Below are 19,441 nucleotides of genomic sequence, written 5' to 3' on the forward strand. Positions count from 1 at the left end.
TCAAGACTCTTCTATCAAGAATGAAAATAAAATTGTCCTTAAACCAAAAGGCTATACACTGCTTAAAATGTATGCCCTTCAAATGTAGGAGTATTTGGCAGAGATTAAAAGGTTAAACACATTTTAAAAATAAAAACAGAATAGTCTAGCCCATACTGACTGTTAGCTTCAAAAGAAAAAAAAAAGTTTAACAAAACCTCTAAAAAATTAATAGTTTATATTTGGCTTCTATAGCATTTTACCATTTATACAAACACATTTCAGGCCTCACAACAACCCTGTGAGGTAGGTAGGAAAGTATATAGTCATTTTACAGATGTGATAACTTAGGGTCAGAAAGATTAAATCATTTACAAAGTCATGTGGTGAGAAAGACCCACACCAAGGAATGGAATCCAGTTACTTGATTTCAAAACTGTGGCTCTTTCTCCAACATACTCAAAGACTGAAACAAACCCAGAAGGAAAGTCTACATGTGTTCATGCACATACAAGTACACACCTCCCCTTCTAGAAGTTATGTCCCTGAAATGGTAAAAAAAAAATAAGTCTAACTTTCCCACTGAGTTAATTGTAGTGTTGGAGCCTCATCTTGTATTCATTTAGATTGAATTTCTACTTCAGCTCTCAGTTACTCTTTTGTTATATGACAAACATGACATTTTATAAAACAAAAAGCAACAGGGGCGTCTGTATCTCATTTCTATACAAAAAATTCTACAAGTCTTTAATTCACATACTTTTTTAAAATAAATTTTTATTTATTTATGATAGTCACGGAGAGAGAGAGAGAGAGAGAGAGAGAGAGAGAGGCAGAGGGAGAAGCAGGCTCCATGCACGGGGAGTCTGATGTGGGATTCGATCCCAGGTCTTCAGGATTGTGCCTTGGGCCAAAGGCAGGCGCCAAACCGCTGCGCCACCCAGGGATCCCCTAATTCACATACTTTATGAGCTCTGAATCTATATCTTTTCTTTTCTATAATAAGGATAACCTGTTTACTTAAATCACAACTGGTCAAAACAAAGGAATACAACTTTGACAGGAATTCAAAACGATGGACTACCTACTACCATCTATTTTCAACTTGACTTTTTTTTTTTTTCAACTTGACTTCTAATAGAAAATGTAGCGCACTCATTTCCAATCTTTTTCTTGTTCCAACACATTTCAGGCATGCAAAGCTCTACCATTAGTAGCAATGGTTCATTGTCACAGAGGGTCCCCAGGGGAGAGGCAGACAATTTGGGAGAGGGAGTTTAAAGCAGTTGTAAGAAGCCCCCATATACCTCCCAGGGCCCTTACTCTCATGAGAGTCACTGAATCAGAGATGGGGTAATACTGCCAGAGCTGTTTCGTTCATATTACATCAAAAATAGTGCTTCACAATAAAAATCAATCATTGTCCCTGTCTTGTCCACATGTGTCCTCATTGCAACTGAACCACTCCAGCCAAAAGTCTAGATCAAAGTCAGTCATTCACCATCTGAAGTATATGGCAAATCCTCAATCTGTGTCTAGTTTTGTTCTACTGATTTTGAAATCTGCACTATAATAAAATTGTATGAAATTGTTATGGACTAAAAGGGGAAAAAAGAGTCATTTGCTCTAAAAAAAAAGCACATAAAAAATCATTCAGAGTTAAAATACTGTTCAAAGAAGACTCATATATAAACTCACTATTAAGACTTGTAATTCAAATAATACTCAAAGTCAACTAACTTCCTATAGCTACAAAGTACAGACTCCTTTTGCAAACATCTTGCTATATTATGTGAACCCCTTCTCCTAGGGGTTCACGGTCTAGTTCATGAAAAATAAAAATCTTATAAACTCAGATTCTCTTCCAATGTTATCCATTATATATATATATATATATATATATATATATATATATATATATATATAAAATGCCTTCTGTTTTATCACCTTTCACTCCAAAGCAAGCCAGATTGTGTAGTAAACTGAAGTTTAAAACATAAAAATGAAAGGTGCACAAATATGTATGTAGATAGCTACTAAAATTTAGAATTGCGACATAGAACAGGACAAAGGATCTCAAAGATGTGGGTGCTTTTGCTTTTAGCCAGATGAACATGCAAACTCACCACAAAAGAAAAACTGTTCTTCTTCCTCTGAAGAACAGTATCCAACAGTGTGCCCTCTCTAGTTTTACCACCCTTCACAGTCAAGAATTTCTGAGACATCAAGCTATCAAAATAAAATGTGTACTGTTTTCAAGCTGCTTTTTCTAGGAGGCATACTCCTCTCACAAAAATCTTCACATATTGAGGCATGGATTTGATAATTAAGGCTTCCCTTAACCTTCTATCATTTATACTAATCACAAACTTTGCTAAATATGTAAACTCTTTTTTCCTTTGATCATTCTTATAATTCTCTACAACTCACATCTCTTTAAAATACAGTGGCCAAATAGCCTCTTGGCCTGTGGCTAAGATCATGCATAGTATCTGTTCTTATCAGTTTAAAATACAGTGGCCAAAACTGGACATGCTACTCAAAAATAAGCTAGTACAAAGAATAGAGAAAGAACGAGATCCATGACCTCGGATGCCATATTCATTTAAAAATATTTCAGCATCATGTTGACTTTTTTACTGACTCATATTCAGTCTGTGGTCACCCATGATTGTGGCTTTCTTCCCTCTTTATTTATAACTACCCTGTCCTTCTCCATCCTATATTTATATGGCTGGATATTTTTTTTCCTCCACATACCACCTTACACTTAATTCACTAAATTCATACAGTTTTCAAAGATCCATTTCCCCATTTATTACAGTGCTTTATAGAAATGTTTAAGTCTGCAAGTTACAGTAACTATCACTTACATCTTAAAAATATCAAGACTACGAAAGTACATAATAATCAACATAACACACTGTAATAATGGAACTGAGGACAAAACCATACTAATGCCGACCAGAAACCTACCTCCACTGGATGGTCACTCTTTACCAGTGCTATACGTGCCCTTTGCAAGGAACCGTCCATCAGCTTGTGAAGTCTTAAAATTAACTTTCTTAACCCCATTTGCTTCAGGGCTTTGTCTACAAATGGCCTATAAATAGAAGTCAGACAATGTCTACTAAAGCCTGCCTCTGTGCTGCAGTCTGGTGCTCCCCAGCCAAAAGAATCATCCTCAGACTCAAGCCTCTCAAGCTTCTTCAGTACACAATCCTGTGAATGGATGCTGAAATTGGTGTCAATGGGCTGTGTGGGCTCTGGTGCCCTGGGACCTGAGAGTTGTTCTTCTTCACTCTCATCCGTACTACTTTCCAGCTCTTTCAAGTCCCCTTCTGTGTCATCACCCTCATCTTCTGGCTCATTGCCTTTGGACGATCGAGGAGAAGGGATTTCAAACACTGGCCAGCCAATGTCTGATAAATTCTTGATGCCCAAAACAGTGCCCATAATCCTTAACTTCTGATTTAAGTCCTTTGTGATGTTTAACCACAAACAGAGTGCCTGCACCCTGTCCTGGAAGTCTTTTGCAGCATATTTTTCATAATCCTTTTGAAGAGCCTGCAATGATGGATAAAGTGCTTCCATGTACTCCAGCAGCTCCATTATCCGCTTTACCTGCTCAAATGACACCCTCTGGCGTTGGAGATGCTCATGATATGTTGAGTAACCCACAAGTTTTGTTCCAGGAGGGGCTCTGCACTGCCCTTCTACTGAAGTACCATTAAAACTAGCTCCATTTCTAACAAAGGCAAAGCTCCCATAATTAACTTTGAAAGTAAGGATTTCATTAATAATATCAGGGATGGCTTGACGGGCTGTATATAAAAAGAGGTCCTGGTCATTAATGGTCCGTCCTGCGTGCCAGGCTTGTAGCTCTAACCAGATCAGTTCATTAGATCGGTTAAACCAAAAAGCAGATGTATTTTCCTGTCCTCTTTGCTCCCTGTCCTTCTTCTTTGAGACTGAGGTAAGCTTTAGCAGAAGTCGTAAAGTCTCAAAAAACTTTAAGCGATCTGCTGGACAGTCAGTCCTAGAAGTCTGGCGTGCAGTTCTGGGTATAGGCATGGGCACAGATACCGGAAGCTTAGCATTGCTGCAGCCAAGACTGAGGTAAGGCTTATTAAGATCCACATCTGGAATTGATTTTTTGGGCAAAGACCCACCCACTGAGTCCAACATGAACGAGCACTGCACATTTTTCTTATGATCACGCTCTGTTGTCCTAAGAGCAGCTCGGATCTTCTTCTCCTGCTTATAGCTATATTCTTCCACATTCTCCATGGTTTTTCCAGTGTCTTTGTGTGGAGGCTGGTTTGGTGCATTCATTTTTTCTAGTAAAAAGAAATAAACAGAACACTGGGTTAGCTCTAAAACATGAAGCTACTCAGTATCTTCACTAAAACTGATTCACATTTACTTATTCTTCAGGCTATTACTGGAGAAAAAAAATCATAACCATAGGCTGAAAATTAAAAGATTCAAGATACATACAACATTTCTCTCTAAATTTCTAAAAAGATGTTATCCACTTCCCCACTTTATTATACTTGCTCTGCTCTCTACTATTCTCCACTACAATCTAAAACAAGTTGTTTCTCTACATTAAAGTTGCAGTTACCCAGTGAGCAAAATTGCCACAAGTTACCACCCCCGACATAAGAAGGGAAAAACATTACAGATCTGAGAAACGTGGTTTAGAAAACAAATCCCATCCCTGCCTCTGCCCTGAACTAAATGTACTAACTCAGAGCAGACCACGGAAGTTTCCTGGGTCACTTCTCTCATTTGTAAAATGAAGTAGATTGAGCAAAAACTCTTTAAGGCACTCTCAGATTATTCTCATTTAAAAAAATGAAAGAGGTAATAGGCAAAAATGTTTATTTATTCTATTCTTTGTTTTCTTCTTTCTCACAAATGAACAATAATATTTTAAATTTAGCATTAAAAAAACTGAAGACATAGAGACTAATTCAGTATCATTTGCCTGAACTGGCATATAAAATCATTCAAAATTAATGCAAAGAAAGCAAACATCACACTTTCTTGTCAAACAATTGTAGAAGGTTCTATTAATTTAATTCCCAAGCTTTCAAATGAACACACACACCCCTTCCTTCCTGTTTGGCATTTCGGCCAATATCAATGACCTCTGCCTTACTGAAATCCCTTCATCCTGTTACTTTCTAGATACAACAGTTTGGGTTCTTTTCTGCTTCCCAAGTCACACCTTTTCAAATTCCCTCCTTGGAACTTGGCTCACTCCAGAAAATGCTGTTTCTTAGAGTTCTGCTCTTTGATCTCTTCTGCCTTACTCTCTCCCTCCCTGGGTAATCTCTGCTTCTACTTCATATACAGATAATGCCCAAACCTAAAACACCATCCCAGTCTCCCCTCCACACCCAAGATATACTTCATGTCACTGACTCTAGGACACATGTTCTGGATTTTAAGAACTCTGAAATTAAAATAGATTTTAAAATTGATATGAATAAGCTTTAAGAATATATTCACTAGTAGGTTTCATTTATATTTTCTTTTATACACACATACATAAGTAACAAGTAGTTCTTTAAAATCTGTATCTAAATATCAAGAAGTATAAAAGGGTTCTTTTAGTAAATAAAAAATAAAAATTCTAAGTATAAAAAAACAATTGTAAGCATTTTTCTTCTTAAAACATAGTATGCCTTAGATCTGGTGAAATAGGGCATATTTATATGGGCTACAAACTGATATATCCAAAATTAATTCACTAAAGAAATCCTGTTGTGTTTTTTTTTTTTAAGATTTTATTTATTTATTCATGAGAGACAGAAAGAGAGAGTAAGAGAGAGAGAGAGAGAAAGAGAGAGAGGCAGAGACACAGGCAGAGGAAGAAGCAGGCTCCATGCAGGGAGCCTGACATGGACTTGATCCTGGGTCTCCAGGATCAGGCCCTGAGCTGAAGATGGCACTAAACTGCTGAGCCACCCGAGCTGCCCAGAAATCCTGTTTAAAACCAATTTACCTTCTAATCAATTAAAAAAAAATTTTTTAGATTTTATTTATTTATTAGAGAAAGCGACAGAGAGAGTGTGAGTAGAGGGCAGAGGGAGATGGAGCAGCAGGATCCCCACTGAGCAAGGAACCAAATGCCAGGACTTGATCCTTGAACGGTGGGATCATGATCTGAGCCAAAGACAGACACGTAACCAACTGAGCCACCCAGATACATTCCCCCCGTTTTAAAGATTTTTACTTGAGAGGGTTAATCAGTTTAAATTAAAATAGTTTTAAAAGAAGAATTTTTAGGTCCGTCAGTTAAGTATCTTATTCTTGATTTCTGCTCAGGTCATGATCTCAGGGTCATGAGACTGAGCCCCACATTGGGGTCTGCTCTGAGCATAGAACTTGCTTAGGGTTCTCTCTCTCCCTCTCCCTCCTCTGCCTCTGCCCTTCCCCTGTTTACACAGGCACGAGTGCACACTAGTTCTAGCTCACTCTCTCTCAAAAAAAAAAAAAAAAAAGAAATTAAAACAAATATTCCTAAGAGGAATTCCTAAGTCCAACTTGACTTATATTTATTTCCTTTATGGTCCATCAAAAAAGATTTTATCTATAGGGATTTTTGCTATATTTTAATATAAAAACTATTACTTTTTAATTACCAATATTTTTTAAATGATGGAATTTTTATCCTTAGTTTTAATCTATCTTACTTCCAAAGGTCTTAAAACCTTTTACGCAGTCCATTCAAGAAATTTCTTCACAATTCTGCTTCTAGCTACAAATGCCTATCATTATTCATTTATTAAAAAAATGAATTTTTTTCATTTTGGCCTTTGTCTCCTCTTTGATGTTTTCTTTAACTGTGTTCTCTTTTTTTTTCTGTAACTGTGTTCTTTATACTTTTACTGACTTAGCACATACCTACCATTTATTCATCTCTACTTGGTAAAACAATGGTTATTTGAAAGCAAAGCTAACAAGTGCTTCCAAATTTAACTCCACCATATTTTATTTTTCAAGATACGAATTTATACTATACTTTGTCCTATGAAACACATAATGACATACATGGTATCACTGTTTAAGACTAGAGGTAAAAATAATGAGTTTAGTTTTAATACACTAAATTTGAGGAGCCTATAGGAAGTCATATTGGCGATGTCCATAGGTACATAATGTGGATCTTGAGTTTAGGAGAGAAATCCAAAGATACAGACTTGGAAGTCATCAGTGTATACATATGTTATTTAATACTAGGAGAGTACATAAGAATATCCAAGAAACATGTACAGAAGAGAGGCAATGCATACCTAGAAGAGAATGTTGTCTTGGTTTTGAATCAAAGAAATCAAATATTTATGTAACAAAAAATGATGCTTTTAGCTTAGGATTTAGGATCCTAACAAAATTTTATAAAATGATATAGGATAACATTATTGATAATGGCCAGAGAATGTCTGCATACAGTTTATAATTTGAAAACAATAATGAACAGTGAAAATGTAATACTTTACTTACATAACTCATAAATGTTCTTCTAATCCATGATTTAAAGATTCTAAGGAAAACAAAAGTGTTAACTGAGAGTGGCTGGGATGGTTTTTCATTATTCCAGAAGACTGGGCTATAAATATTATGCCCAAATCTATGCTATATTTTCTAGGAAGCTAATATTCAAAGCATGAAAAAAATATTAAGAGATAAAACTTCTCTTACTGATCTTTATTTCAGTAATTAAAAACACTTAAGGGACCCCTGGGTGGCTCAGTGGTTGAGCATCTGCCTTTGGTTCAGGTCATGATCCTGGGGTTCTGGGATTGAGTCCCACATTTAGGTTCCCCACAGGGAGCCTGCTTCTCCCTCTGCCTGTGTCTTTGCCTCTCTCTCTCTGGGTCTCTCATGAATAAGTAAAATCTTAAAAAAAAAAAAAACACTTAAGAGAGAAAAAAAATGCCACAGTCCCACTTTCCTGTATAAGAAGAATCCAATTTTAGTAGCCTAAAAAACTAATTTTTGCAGATTATGTACACATCTTAGGCCTACCTCATAGCAAACAAAATGGTGTGTTATACTATTTTTTTTTAATTTTGTACATACATAAAGCAATGGCTTATTTGGATGTACAATGTGCATAAAGACAAGCAAATTGGGAAAGGCACAAGATGGAACATAAAGAACTTTTTTTTTTTTTTTTTCAAAACAAAAAACCAAGTTGGTTTTGGAAAAAAAAAAACATAAATGGAAATTGATACATCATGCTTTAAAATGATATTAATTTAAACTTAAGATAGACTTAAATCCTAGTCTAGCTACTATAAAAAACTCTATTTATCAGTTGCTATACTTTTCAAATGATAGATTTGTGATGGACAGAGGAAACACAAGAGTATTTCCTAGCAATCAGTGATCAGACATCCTCTATGAAACTCTAAGAGACCTGTCAGTTAAGGGAGATGGAGAAGTACTAGGATGTTGGGGATGAAAATAAACCTATAAGCTGAGACACAGTTATTATTCTCAAGCACTTTATATTCTGTCTTTACCCAATCTGACATGAGTATAAAACTTCTAATAATAACTTGAAAGCCCATTAATAAGTTTATCTAGTTTTCTTTGAATATTAAATCCCTCTGTAATTAATAAAAAGTCAAATACAAACAGCTTCTGAAAATAATAAATCAAAAGTATACAGAATATATTACATGAGTTCTCATTATAGTATTTTAAAACTAGTTCATCATAACTTAAGCAAGATTAATGGAACATCTGATCTCCTGAATGGCTATAAATTAAATGGTGTGATTTGGTTAGTGCAGTTTCAACAATCTTCCAGAGTAGTTACTTTTTCCTTTGGCCAATTACCAATAATTCCTGCCTAATTGGAAGAACAAGAAAGGAAAAGGAAAAAAAAATTATAATGAAACCAAAAGCAATCAATAACAAGCAATATGGTTCACTTGCTTAAACAGATATGAGACATTCAACTGAATTTTCCCATCATCCATATCTAGAACTGGCTCCTTAGAATATGTATAAAATGTATTTTTTATCAAGTCCTTACAATACTTCTGCTCTCCTATATGAGTACTGTCCAAATTCTACACAGCAGCCTTCCTCAAGCTCTCAAATGAGTAAGCATAAACAGATGGCCACCCTTTACCTTTAAGTGTGAGATGGTCATTAGAGCAATGATGTCCTAGATTATCAAACAATGGCAGCAATCTGCAGGGGCTTAGAGATCCAATTCATGGTTCTCAAATATCAGTCAACATTAAAAATCACTTGGTTCTTGGTAAAATGCAGACCCCGGTCCCACTCCGAGTGTCTCCAATTCAACCTGGCTAGAATGGCACATTTTGGGAATCAGTGCTTTCTTCAGCTCCCTCATTTTCAAGGTAGGACCTATACAGAGACTGTCATCATCTTCACAACACTGTGATGAAGTCTACCATGGAACATCAACACGTAAATATTATGACTGGGATCCCAATCCATGTTTGTGCCATCACATCACAATTACACCTGTCACAGGTGCTCACAGGCCAGTGCTAACAGCCCAAGGAAAGGTTAGACACAGAGTGTCATAAACCACAGATTATAGAGGGTAACTAATCTATAAAGGCTTTAAATAAGACCACGTAATTGACCGGGGCCCTTGAAATTAGAGCTCAAACAAGGGTAGCAAGAAAGTCGAGAGTATCTTTTAAGCCAATGAAGAGACACAAAGGCAAAAAAAAGAGACTCTGGCTGGACAGTGAGTCTGCATATGGGTAGCCTGAAACAGAACTTTGACTACCAGGCTGAGTTTAAAGAGCTGAAATACAGATTTAAGTCCACTCTAGCTGACAATGAAAACTCAGGTGACTGACGATACAGCTGACCTTTGCACAACAGAAGCTTGAACTATGCAGGTCCACTTACATCCAGATTTCTTTTTTTTCTGATAAATACTATAAATATATTTTTTCTTAGATTTTCTTAAAAACATTATCTTTTCAGGGCACCTGGGTTGCTTGGTCAGAGAAGTGTTCGACTCCTGATTTAGGCACAGGTCATGATCCCAGGGTTTTGAGATCAAGCCTTACACTGGGCTCACACTGGGCATGGAGCCTGCTTAAGATTCTCTCCCTCTCCCTCTGCCCCTTCTCCACCCTCTCTCTCTCTCTCTCTTTAAAAATCCCCAATAATAATAAAAATTTCTTTTCTCTAGCTTACTACATTGTAAGAATACAGTACATAATACATATACAAAATATGTGTTAATCAACTATTTACATCATGGTAAGACTTGTAATTGACAGTAGGCTATTAGAAGTAACGCTGTTGGGAAGTCAAAGTCATATACCAATTTTTGACTCTGCAGGGAGTTGACCCCTAACCCTCACCCTGGCATTGTTCAGGAGTCAATTCTATAGACTTGTAAGCATTTTATCAACTCAAATTTACAGCAGTATTATACTCTTTCAAAAACAAGTTGCTAATCATACTACTGTTAGCAAATACAGACTTTAACACACACATTTTTTTTAAGATTTTATTTATTCATGAGAGACACACACACACACACACAGAGGGAGAGAGAGAGAGAGAGAGCGAGAGAGAGAGAGAGGCAGAGACACAGGCAGAGGGAGAAGCAGGCTCCATGCAGGAAGCCTGACGTGGGACTCCATCCCGGGTCCCCAGGATCACACCTTGGGCTGAAGGTGGCACTAAACCGCTGAGCCACCCAGGCTGCCCTATACACACATTTATATACACATATACCTTGAGATATTTATGATAGGGAAATCAGTATGCGTATATAGGAATGTACATGTAGGTTCAAATTCTGATATAAATATCTTGAGGTATTAGTTCTATCTCTATAATTTGGCTATTGCAGTATATCATACTGCTGGCAAAATGAAGCTGACACTGATTACAAGGCAGATTCACTCTGAAAAGAACTTAGTTTGAGTGTTTTAATTCTTGATTAATTAATTTATTTAAAGATTTTATTTATTCATGAGAGACAGAGAGAGAGAATGGCAGAGACACAGGCAGAGGGAGAAGCAGGCTCCAGGCAGGGAGCCCGATGTGAGACTCGATCCCAGGTCTCCAGGATCACACCCTGGGCTGGAGGCTGCACTAAACCGCTCAGCCACTCAGGCTGCCCTAATTCTTAATTTAAACTGTGAGGTGAACTAGATTTACTTCTTTCTGCTATGTTAAAAGGCACAAAATTTTAAGGAAGAGATACTTTGACTATCTTTCCCTTAAACCAATCTTAAGAACAGCTATTTATGACTAATTATTGTCCAAAATTTATTAAAATCTTAATTGCTGTAATTTGGCAGTTATTTACCATTATCCTAAAGTACAATTTAAATAATACCACAATTAAATCCTGTTACTCATCAAAGTATGAAACCAAGCCTGGTGGGTGAGCTAATTCGAGAGCTTAACCGGTAGGTTACATCAGTCAGGATGTCACATAGCTAACTTTTTTTTTAGGTAATAAGGAACTAACCGTTCATACCTAGACATCATAACATTGCTATCATATTTATCACAGCTTCTAAAACCAGTTTCATGTTTTGAAAACAAAAATGTTTTTAAATTCCCAGGGAAATGCAAAAATTGGATAAGATATCATTTTGCACACTTCTAAACTGGCAATCATTTCAGAGTCCACCAACATAAAGCAAGAAATAAAATGCTACAATGATGGCCTCACTTTCATCCTTCACACCCCCATACCATCTTAGCAATGGCAACCTCACCTTTGTCCTTCATCCCCGCCCTCGTCCCCAACCAAGGGTCTCCTCTCCTCAGGCCCCTAGCATCCCAGACAACCACTATGACAGATACTAATTTTGAACTACCCTGCTTGGTGGTTACACAATTGCATACTATGCTTGGAAATCACAATGAATGACACAATGAATCTTTTTTCAGGAACTTCTCTAAAGTCTAGTCCCAGTGGTGGATATGTGGGGTCAAGGACATAACCAACCATTGCTTAACTATATTAACAAATTACTTTCCCACAAGGATTGAGACAATTTACACTCCCATTAGCATTGTATGAAAGCTGTCATCTCCCCACACCTTTGCTAGCAGTTGCTCACTGAGTTATATAATAAGAAATATATTTGGGTTTTGTCCAGGTTTCTGGCACAGAACTGCTAAAACAACAACAACAACAACAAAAACCTTTGGATTTCCTGAATGATAGGAGCATCTTTTATTACTCACAGGAGCCCCTTTCAATCATATCTGTATTTATGCTAATGAGGTGACTTAGGGAATGCTCCTAGATAGCCTCAGGACAGGGCTGGGCACAGAAGAAGGAAATAATTAGTGGGCTGGAACCTTTAGCACCTCCCATCCATCATCCTAACCTCCCAGAAGGGAGTTAGGAGGGGCCAGTCTGGAGATTAAACTCTATAAAAACTCTTTAACAAGGAAATGTGATGAGCTTCCAGGCTGGTTAACACATCCAGGGAATGGGACTAATGCTGGCGGGACTGGGAAGTCTCAGGTCATCCCCCCGACCCCAACTCCCCAATCCCTTGCTCTTTGCATCTCTTCCATTTAACTGTTCCTGAGTCCTTTATAATAAACCATAAACTCAAGTAAAGTGTGTTCTTGAGTTCTGTGAACAGTTCTAGCAAATGATGGAACGTGAAGAGGGTCTCAAGGGAACTCTCAATTATAGCCAGTTGGTTAGAAAGTGGCCTGGGACTGAATTTCCAATTACAAAAAATAAATCTATAGTAGTTCATTGCTATTATAGATTGGTAGTAGTTACTCTGAGCCTATAATAATAAAAATATTTAAAGAATCATATCCATGTAATCAGTTCATGACAACAGCTACCATTGCTAAAAAAAAAAAAACAAAAACCAAAAAGCAAAAAAATTTAATGGTTACTCTCCCCTCCTTACAACATGGTGCCCTCAGATACCTTCTTGTGTCCTTATAGTCCTTCAGGGACGCTTATGATGTCTGTCTTTACAGAGGAGAGACTGGGCACTAATGCCCCAAAGCTTTCTATCAAATGCAGGTAGGTGCTAATGCCTTACAGCCGGCAACCACATCTGCGGCTGAAATGCCCTGTGTGGTCCCCTCCCACACTGAATTCTGGCAGCCCTGTGTAGCCAAAGCATGCAGCAGAAGTGGTGTTATGTGACTTCCTAAGCTAAGAACCCTTACAACTTTCACCTTGATCTCTCTCATGACACTTGCTGTAGGGGAAGCTAGCTGCCATGTAAGAATTCCAATTACCCAGGAACAAGTATGCTGTGAAGAATCCCAGGATGACCATGTTGAAGGTCATGTGGGAAAAAAACAATGCTAGCCAGCTCTCAGTCCAGACACTAGATATGTGAGTAAAGGAGCCATGCTGGACCACAGAGACACAGCTGACACCATATGGAGAAGTGAAAGCCCACATTTAGGGCCCTATCCAGGCCATGCCAACATCTTCAGCCAACTGAGCCATTCCAGTTAAAGCTCCAGACATAATGTGTTTGAGATGAGCTATGATCTGCCTAAATATGTGGCCCAAAAAATCATGAGCAAAATAAAATGGTTGTTCTTTCACACCACCAAGTTTTGGGGGTGGTTTGTTATACAGCAATAGATAACCAGAAAAAATGCAAATATTATTGGTGACATTTATTAAAAAGATGAGTCCAACTTGGACTGCAGCTCTAAAGTGAATAGTATGATTCAGAGAGCCTTTGCTTGTGGCAGTGAGAAAGGAAGAATGCATCAGTTCATACTTCCTTGGAAAGCTTTTAAAATAAATCTGACCAACCTAATTAATTCTAAAAGCTCTTGAAAATACTAAGAGACCAATATATTATCATGAATCACACACTAGTTTGAAATACTGGCCTCCCGGCCTCAGCCCTGAGGTCATAACACAAATGTCACTTGTTCCAGAAGTCTTCTACCCCCAGGGCTTCCCAGTCCCTCCTGTGGACACCGCAGCAGCCTCTCCTTACCACCCTTCATTCTAGCTCCACCGCACGAGTCTGCACTGCCTATTTACCTGCATGATTCCTATGCGGGATACGGCTTTCACCACAGATGGTAAAAGTTATTACTTCTGTGTATTGGCTTTATATGTATTTTTATTTCTTTTTGCTTTAATTTTCTAAATTTCCTATAACAAACATGTAATCTTTGACAACAAGAAAAAAGAATAAGTTTTTAAGGATTTTGGTTTCTTACGTTTGCTGTTAGATAGGTACAGGTCAAAAGACATATGGCCATACATTTCTTTACCTGGCAGGAACTGGAATAGGTGGTCTCTAAGACTCCTTCCAGAGCTAAAATTCTGTAATTTTACGAAATAAATAGTTGAAAAAAGTTGAAGGAAAAGAAACAACCTTCCATTTTCTATTTCCCACACATCCCAGAAGGACAGTAGGAGCTCAACAAATACTTAGTGACTGGGGTGCCTGGGCGGTGCAGTTTCATAATGCTGGGTTTTTTTTTTTTTAAGTTTGTTTATTTATTTATTTATTTATGAGAGAGAGAGAGAGAGAGAGAGAGAGAGAGAAACAGGCAGAGGGAGAAGCAGGCTCCATGCAGGGAGCCCGATGTGGGACTTGATCCCGGGTCTCCAGGATCACGCCCTGAGCGGAAAGAGGAGCTAAACCACTAAGCCACCAGGGCTGCTCAGTGCAGTTGCTTAAGTGTCTGATTCTTGGTTTTGGCTCAGGTCACGATCTCAGGGTCTTGAGATCGAGCCCCATGTCAGGCTCTGCACTCAGCATAGGGTCTGCTTAAGTTTTTCTCTCCCTCACCCTCTGCCCCTCCCTGCCCTCATGTGGGTATGCATGCACATGCTCTCTCACACTCTCTCTCTCATATAAATAAATAAATCTTAAAAAGAAAATCTAGTGACTGGTTTTCTGACTGATTAGTGGAAGACAGCACACTTAATTCAAGTACTGCATTCAGGTAAGTTTAACATCTGCTGCTTGTACTAGGAAAAAGTCCAAATCAAGTACCAGGAGAACTATTTCTTTTATTTTTTTTTCCAGGAGAACTATTTCTAAAAATAGTCCTGTCACTATCTCAAGACTTCTGGCCTCAAAGTTACTTTAATAACCCTATACTGCAGTTTCTCAATCTATAAAATGTGAGAATTATGCCCTTAACTCCTATTCTAAAATAGCATGGACCAACAACAGGAGATGTGCTACTGGCATCTTCTCAGTTTTACCAGCTCGAAGCAAATATGTATTAAATAATATTGATTCAGTAGATGCTACTTTACTTTATAATATCTAAAGTATTAGATAAGGAACTTCTATAGCTATCTTTGAGAAAATGAATAAAGATTGATTTTAAAGATAATAAATTGCAATGAAAAGCTATCAGTTTCCAAAGGGGATAATAAGTTCAGGTCACAGGTTAATATCCTAGTGCAAATAAACTTTTAAAAGAAAGTAAAAAATTGGGGAGCCTAGCTGACTTAGCCAGTAGAGTATGTGACTCCTGATTTGGGATTGTAAATTTGAGCCCCACACTGAGTATAGAGGTTACATAAAAATAAAAATATCCTGGGGTGCCTGGGTGGCTCGGTCAGTTAGGCATCTGACTCTTGATTTCGGCTCAGGTCATGATCTCAGTATCATGGGATCAGGCCCCACATCGGGCTCCATGCTCAGCATGGAATCTGCTTGATCCTCTCCTTCTGCTCCTCCTCCAACTCACAGGGGCTCGCTCTCTCTCGCTCTCTCTCTCTCTCTCAAATAAATAAAATCTTTAAAGATAAATAAATAACTTGAGAATGCAAAAATCCTTAGAAAGAAAGAAAGAGAAAGAAAGAAAGAAAGAAAAGAAAGAAAGAAGAAAGAAAAGAAAAGAAAGAAAGGAAGAAAAGAAAAGAAAAGAAAAGAAAGAAAAGAAAAGAAAAGAAAAGAAAGAAAAGAAAAGAAAAGAAAAGAAAAGAAGAAAGAAAAGAAAAGAAAAGAAAAGAAAAGAAAAGAAAAGAAAAGAAAAGAAAGAAAAGAAAAGAAATCACCTTCCCTGTAGAAAAGAAAGACTATTAAAGCTTAGGAATTCTTCCTTGGGCAAGATTTCACCCAAGCAAATATACACAACAAAATCCATTTCTCTTGCCTTCCTTCTTTCCTGAGGAAGGACCACAATGCAGACAAAGAGTGAACGTGTCCCCTTACAACCACAAAAGGTCAATATGTGGAAGATATCTGCAGAAAGGGGAACCTGGCCAGAGAAAGGGAGAAATAGGCATGAACTTGATGTCAGTAAGGGAGACCATGTGATAGGGAAATGTGATAAAGAATAGAATCCATATTTTGTGCAGTAAGAGACGAATGAATTCCACAATACTATGAGATCAATTTTAGGACAAATGGCTTGCTGAAATTAATAGGAGAATTCTAAACCCATAAGGCTTCAGCACTCTGAGGATCTGAGCCAGAAAGTAGAGAACAAGAAAGCAGCAAGTCAGCACGATTTGATTTATCTACCTTAGAAAAGAACAGCTGTAACATGCTGGAGGAAGTATGAAATGAAACCAGAAAACACTTCCAGCTTCTAGGAACAGAACATTATCAGGGCTCTGAGATTCCAAACAGAGAGATAAGTAGAAGGCAAGTTCTGTCCATGATGAGGTACCATTCAAGCACTGTGCTTAGCATGAAGGAGGGCTGTGCATATGTAGGACAGCATCACGGTCACTGACAGAGAGCACATGTCACAGGCTGGCTAGGGAAGCTGGCTCCGCCTCTCCCAAACTGCCCAGTACATCATGTCTGGAAGACAAAAGCTAACGACTCAAAGTATAAAAAAGCCATCTCTCTCATGTATCAACAGCCATCTTGGATGAGTGCATGGATTCCCGCACATGTGGCCTCTTCTATATACCAACAGGTATACAAATGCCTCACACCGCTGGCTTTAACAATTACTCAGGACAAATCTTTCTATCTCTGGAGAATTATTTTCTCCTTTATTAACAATATTGCTACTGGTAATAATTCAAAAATTAAGAAGTGAAATTTAAAAGCAGCATTAAAATCAAATTCAAGATAAAAAGAAAAACATGATCATAGAAAGGATCAATCAGTAGTTATGCGTTATACAGATTACATACTGAAAGTGCCAAGCCTGTCTATTTTTGTAAGTACCAAACTCACCTTTCAAACCAGATCGATTGGCAGGTTTCCCCACGTTATTCCTCTGGTGTTTGGTGGACATGCGTTTCATCTGCCGAGGTGTGCTGGGGGGAGAGGTGCCATAAAGGTTCTCCGTATTGATTTCATCTGAAAAATCCTCTGGATCAGACTCAGAATTCTTGCAAGCTGAATCTCCCACTGTGCACTCTTGCCTACAAAAGACAAAAAGCAGAGAAAATGTTCAGTAACGTGGTAAGTGAACTCAAATTTAAACTACTTGTGGCTTCTTTTAAGAACTCTTGGTAAAACTTTTTTCTATGGCTACATCTCCTCCTCAGCAACGTGGTCTTTCTCCTCTATCGTTAGTTGTGGAACTCAGAGGAGAACTTCTCTTTCACTCAAAGGGAGTAAGGTCTGCGGTGGCTTCTGCTCTGACCTCAAACAGCAGGAGTACTGTGCAGGCAAAACTGGCGGGCGGTTCCTGTTGTTTACAGAATTCTGACACACAGGAGCTTAAACCTAAAAACGCACAGACTGAGGAACAAGAGAGCAAAGGACTAGAAGATACAAATGAAAGAGAACGAAGCATGTACTTGTGTGCTAGCCACTGGAGGCCCGGTGCACGAGTGGGCAAGTACTTCCTCTTTTGGAAGCACACAGAACAGGAAGCATATGAACACTTTACTGTGATCTGGGGAGCAGCAGGTCAATGTTCCTATGTCCTCTGCTAACCACTACAGAGCAGAGATGGTGGGGGTGGGGGGGTGGGAGGGTGCAGGGGGAGAAGGACCCTGTGGAAGAAGAAAAAGGAATTAGGTTCTCTTCACCTTCAAAATACACTCCTCATCACCTTATTCTCTGGTAATGCTTCCTGCCAATCCTCTATTCCCAGCCAGTTTCTCAAGTAACATCACTATTTTGATAAAGTTCTATTTTGCAAAGCTAACAAAAATGAAAAAGCTTACTGATACAAACAGAATACAATCCCCAAACAGCAAACTAGAAGGAATCAATCACATAGCTCCTTTCAAATATACACCACCATCTATCTCATTCTGAATATTCTTTCTAAAATAAACTTCATATTTTATAAATCAAACTCCAAACTACATCCAAGATATAACCAGTGTTCTTCCTGGCAATTTATATCTTGATATAAAATCAAAGCTATTACAAAATTGAGGTGGAAAAAGAAAAACCACTCTAAAATATATGACACCATTATTGCTGAATTATACTAACAAATAAAACTTCAGAAAATGAACTTCCAAAAAAATAAAAATGCTGCAGAATTATATAAATTTACAGCACTGAAATCCATAAAGAATCCCTCTGACAGGTCAAAACTGATTTAATCAGACGAAATGACTCTAGATATTGTGAGTACACGTGCCCCCATACATATGGGCACACATTAAGACATACAAATGAAATACCCTGAAAGCTAATGACCACAAATTAAACCATGAGCAAATTTAGAAATAAGTTTTAAATATGTGTGTTCCCTTAGGCTAACTAAATCTATAACTGAAGTATCACACAGTCATACAACAAATAATACAACTTCCAGATGAACTTGAAATTTCCTACAACCACTTCTACACTCACTACAAAATAGCTGATTCAGCTGACAAGAAGATATGTCCATCAATGACAAGGCCACTAATGTCCTCTCCCTGCATTGTGGTGCTTACTATTACTAGCACAGGTTTGGAATGATTAACTCTGCAGGCTTTGTGTCCTGAGGGACTTTGGTTCAAATCCTGACTGCCCTGGTGATTAGCTATGGTGATTGCCCAAATTATCTAAAATCTCCACAATGTACATTTCCAAAATAAGGATAATACTTAGACTCCAGTGAGGATTAAATCCAATAATGCATGCTTAACAAAAGAGTAATAATGGACTGGGGGTTCACTCAATGATTGCTACTACTCCTTTTATAAGCCTTGGAAGTCCCAGACTCATTTGTCACCCACTGAAAGAACCTGAGTTCCTTACTCATCTGCTTAACATTAGGAACAGGGGCGCCAGGCTGGCTTAATCAGTAGGATAAGTGACTTTTGACCTTGTGGTGAGTTTGAGACCCACAGTGGGTCATTGGGTGCAGAGCCTCCTTAAAAATAAAAATAGGAAAGAAAGGAAAGAAAGGAAAAAAGGGAAGGGAAGGGAAGGGAAGGGAGAAAGAAAAGAAAAGAAAGAAAAAGAAAAAAAAGAAAAGAAAGAAAAAGAAAAAAAAAGAAAAAAGAAAAGAAAAGAAAGAAAAGAAAAGAAGAAAAGAAAAGAAAAGAAAAGAAAAAAGAAAAGAAAAGAAAAGAAAA

The 19,441-nt window shown here is 37.9% G+C and overlaps 1 protein-coding gene and 1 non-coding gene across 19 annotated transcripts in view; one reads left to right on the forward strand and one right to left on the reverse strand.

The window, feature by feature from the left end:
- MAP3K4 (mitogen-activated protein kinase kinase kinase 4) overlaps positions 1-19,441 on the reverse strand; it is a 152,665-nt gene that overhangs the window by 55,969 nt on the left and 77,255 nt on the right. For all 18 annotated transcript variants that reach the window (XR_012003052.1, XR_012003053.1, XR_012003050.1 and 15 more), the window contains exons 2-3: positions 17,142-17,332; positions 2,956-4,319 (exon numbers count right to left, since the gene is read on the reverse strand). Coding sequence is in view for 12 of the 18 variants with exons in the window: in XM_072766664.1 (XP_072622765.1) it covers positions 2,956-4,319; positions 17,142-17,332 (1,555 nt within the window). In the remaining 6 variants the exon portion in view is untranslated. The remainder of the gene's footprint in view (positions 1-2,955; positions 4,320-17,141; positions 17,333-19,441) is intronic.
- On the forward strand, positions 2,434-2,616 carry LOC112932978 (U2 spliceosomal RNA). Its single transcript, XR_003237593.1, has one exon. It is a non-coding gene; the product is annotated as a U2 spliceosomal RNA (small nuclear RNA).

This window comes from Vulpes vulpes, chromosome 1 (genome assembly GCF_048418805.1).
Source record: "Vulpes vulpes isolate BD-2025 chromosome 1, VulVul3, whole genome shotgun sequence".
NCBI lineage: Eukaryota > Metazoa > Chordata > Mammalia > Carnivora > Canidae > Vulpes > Vulpes vulpes.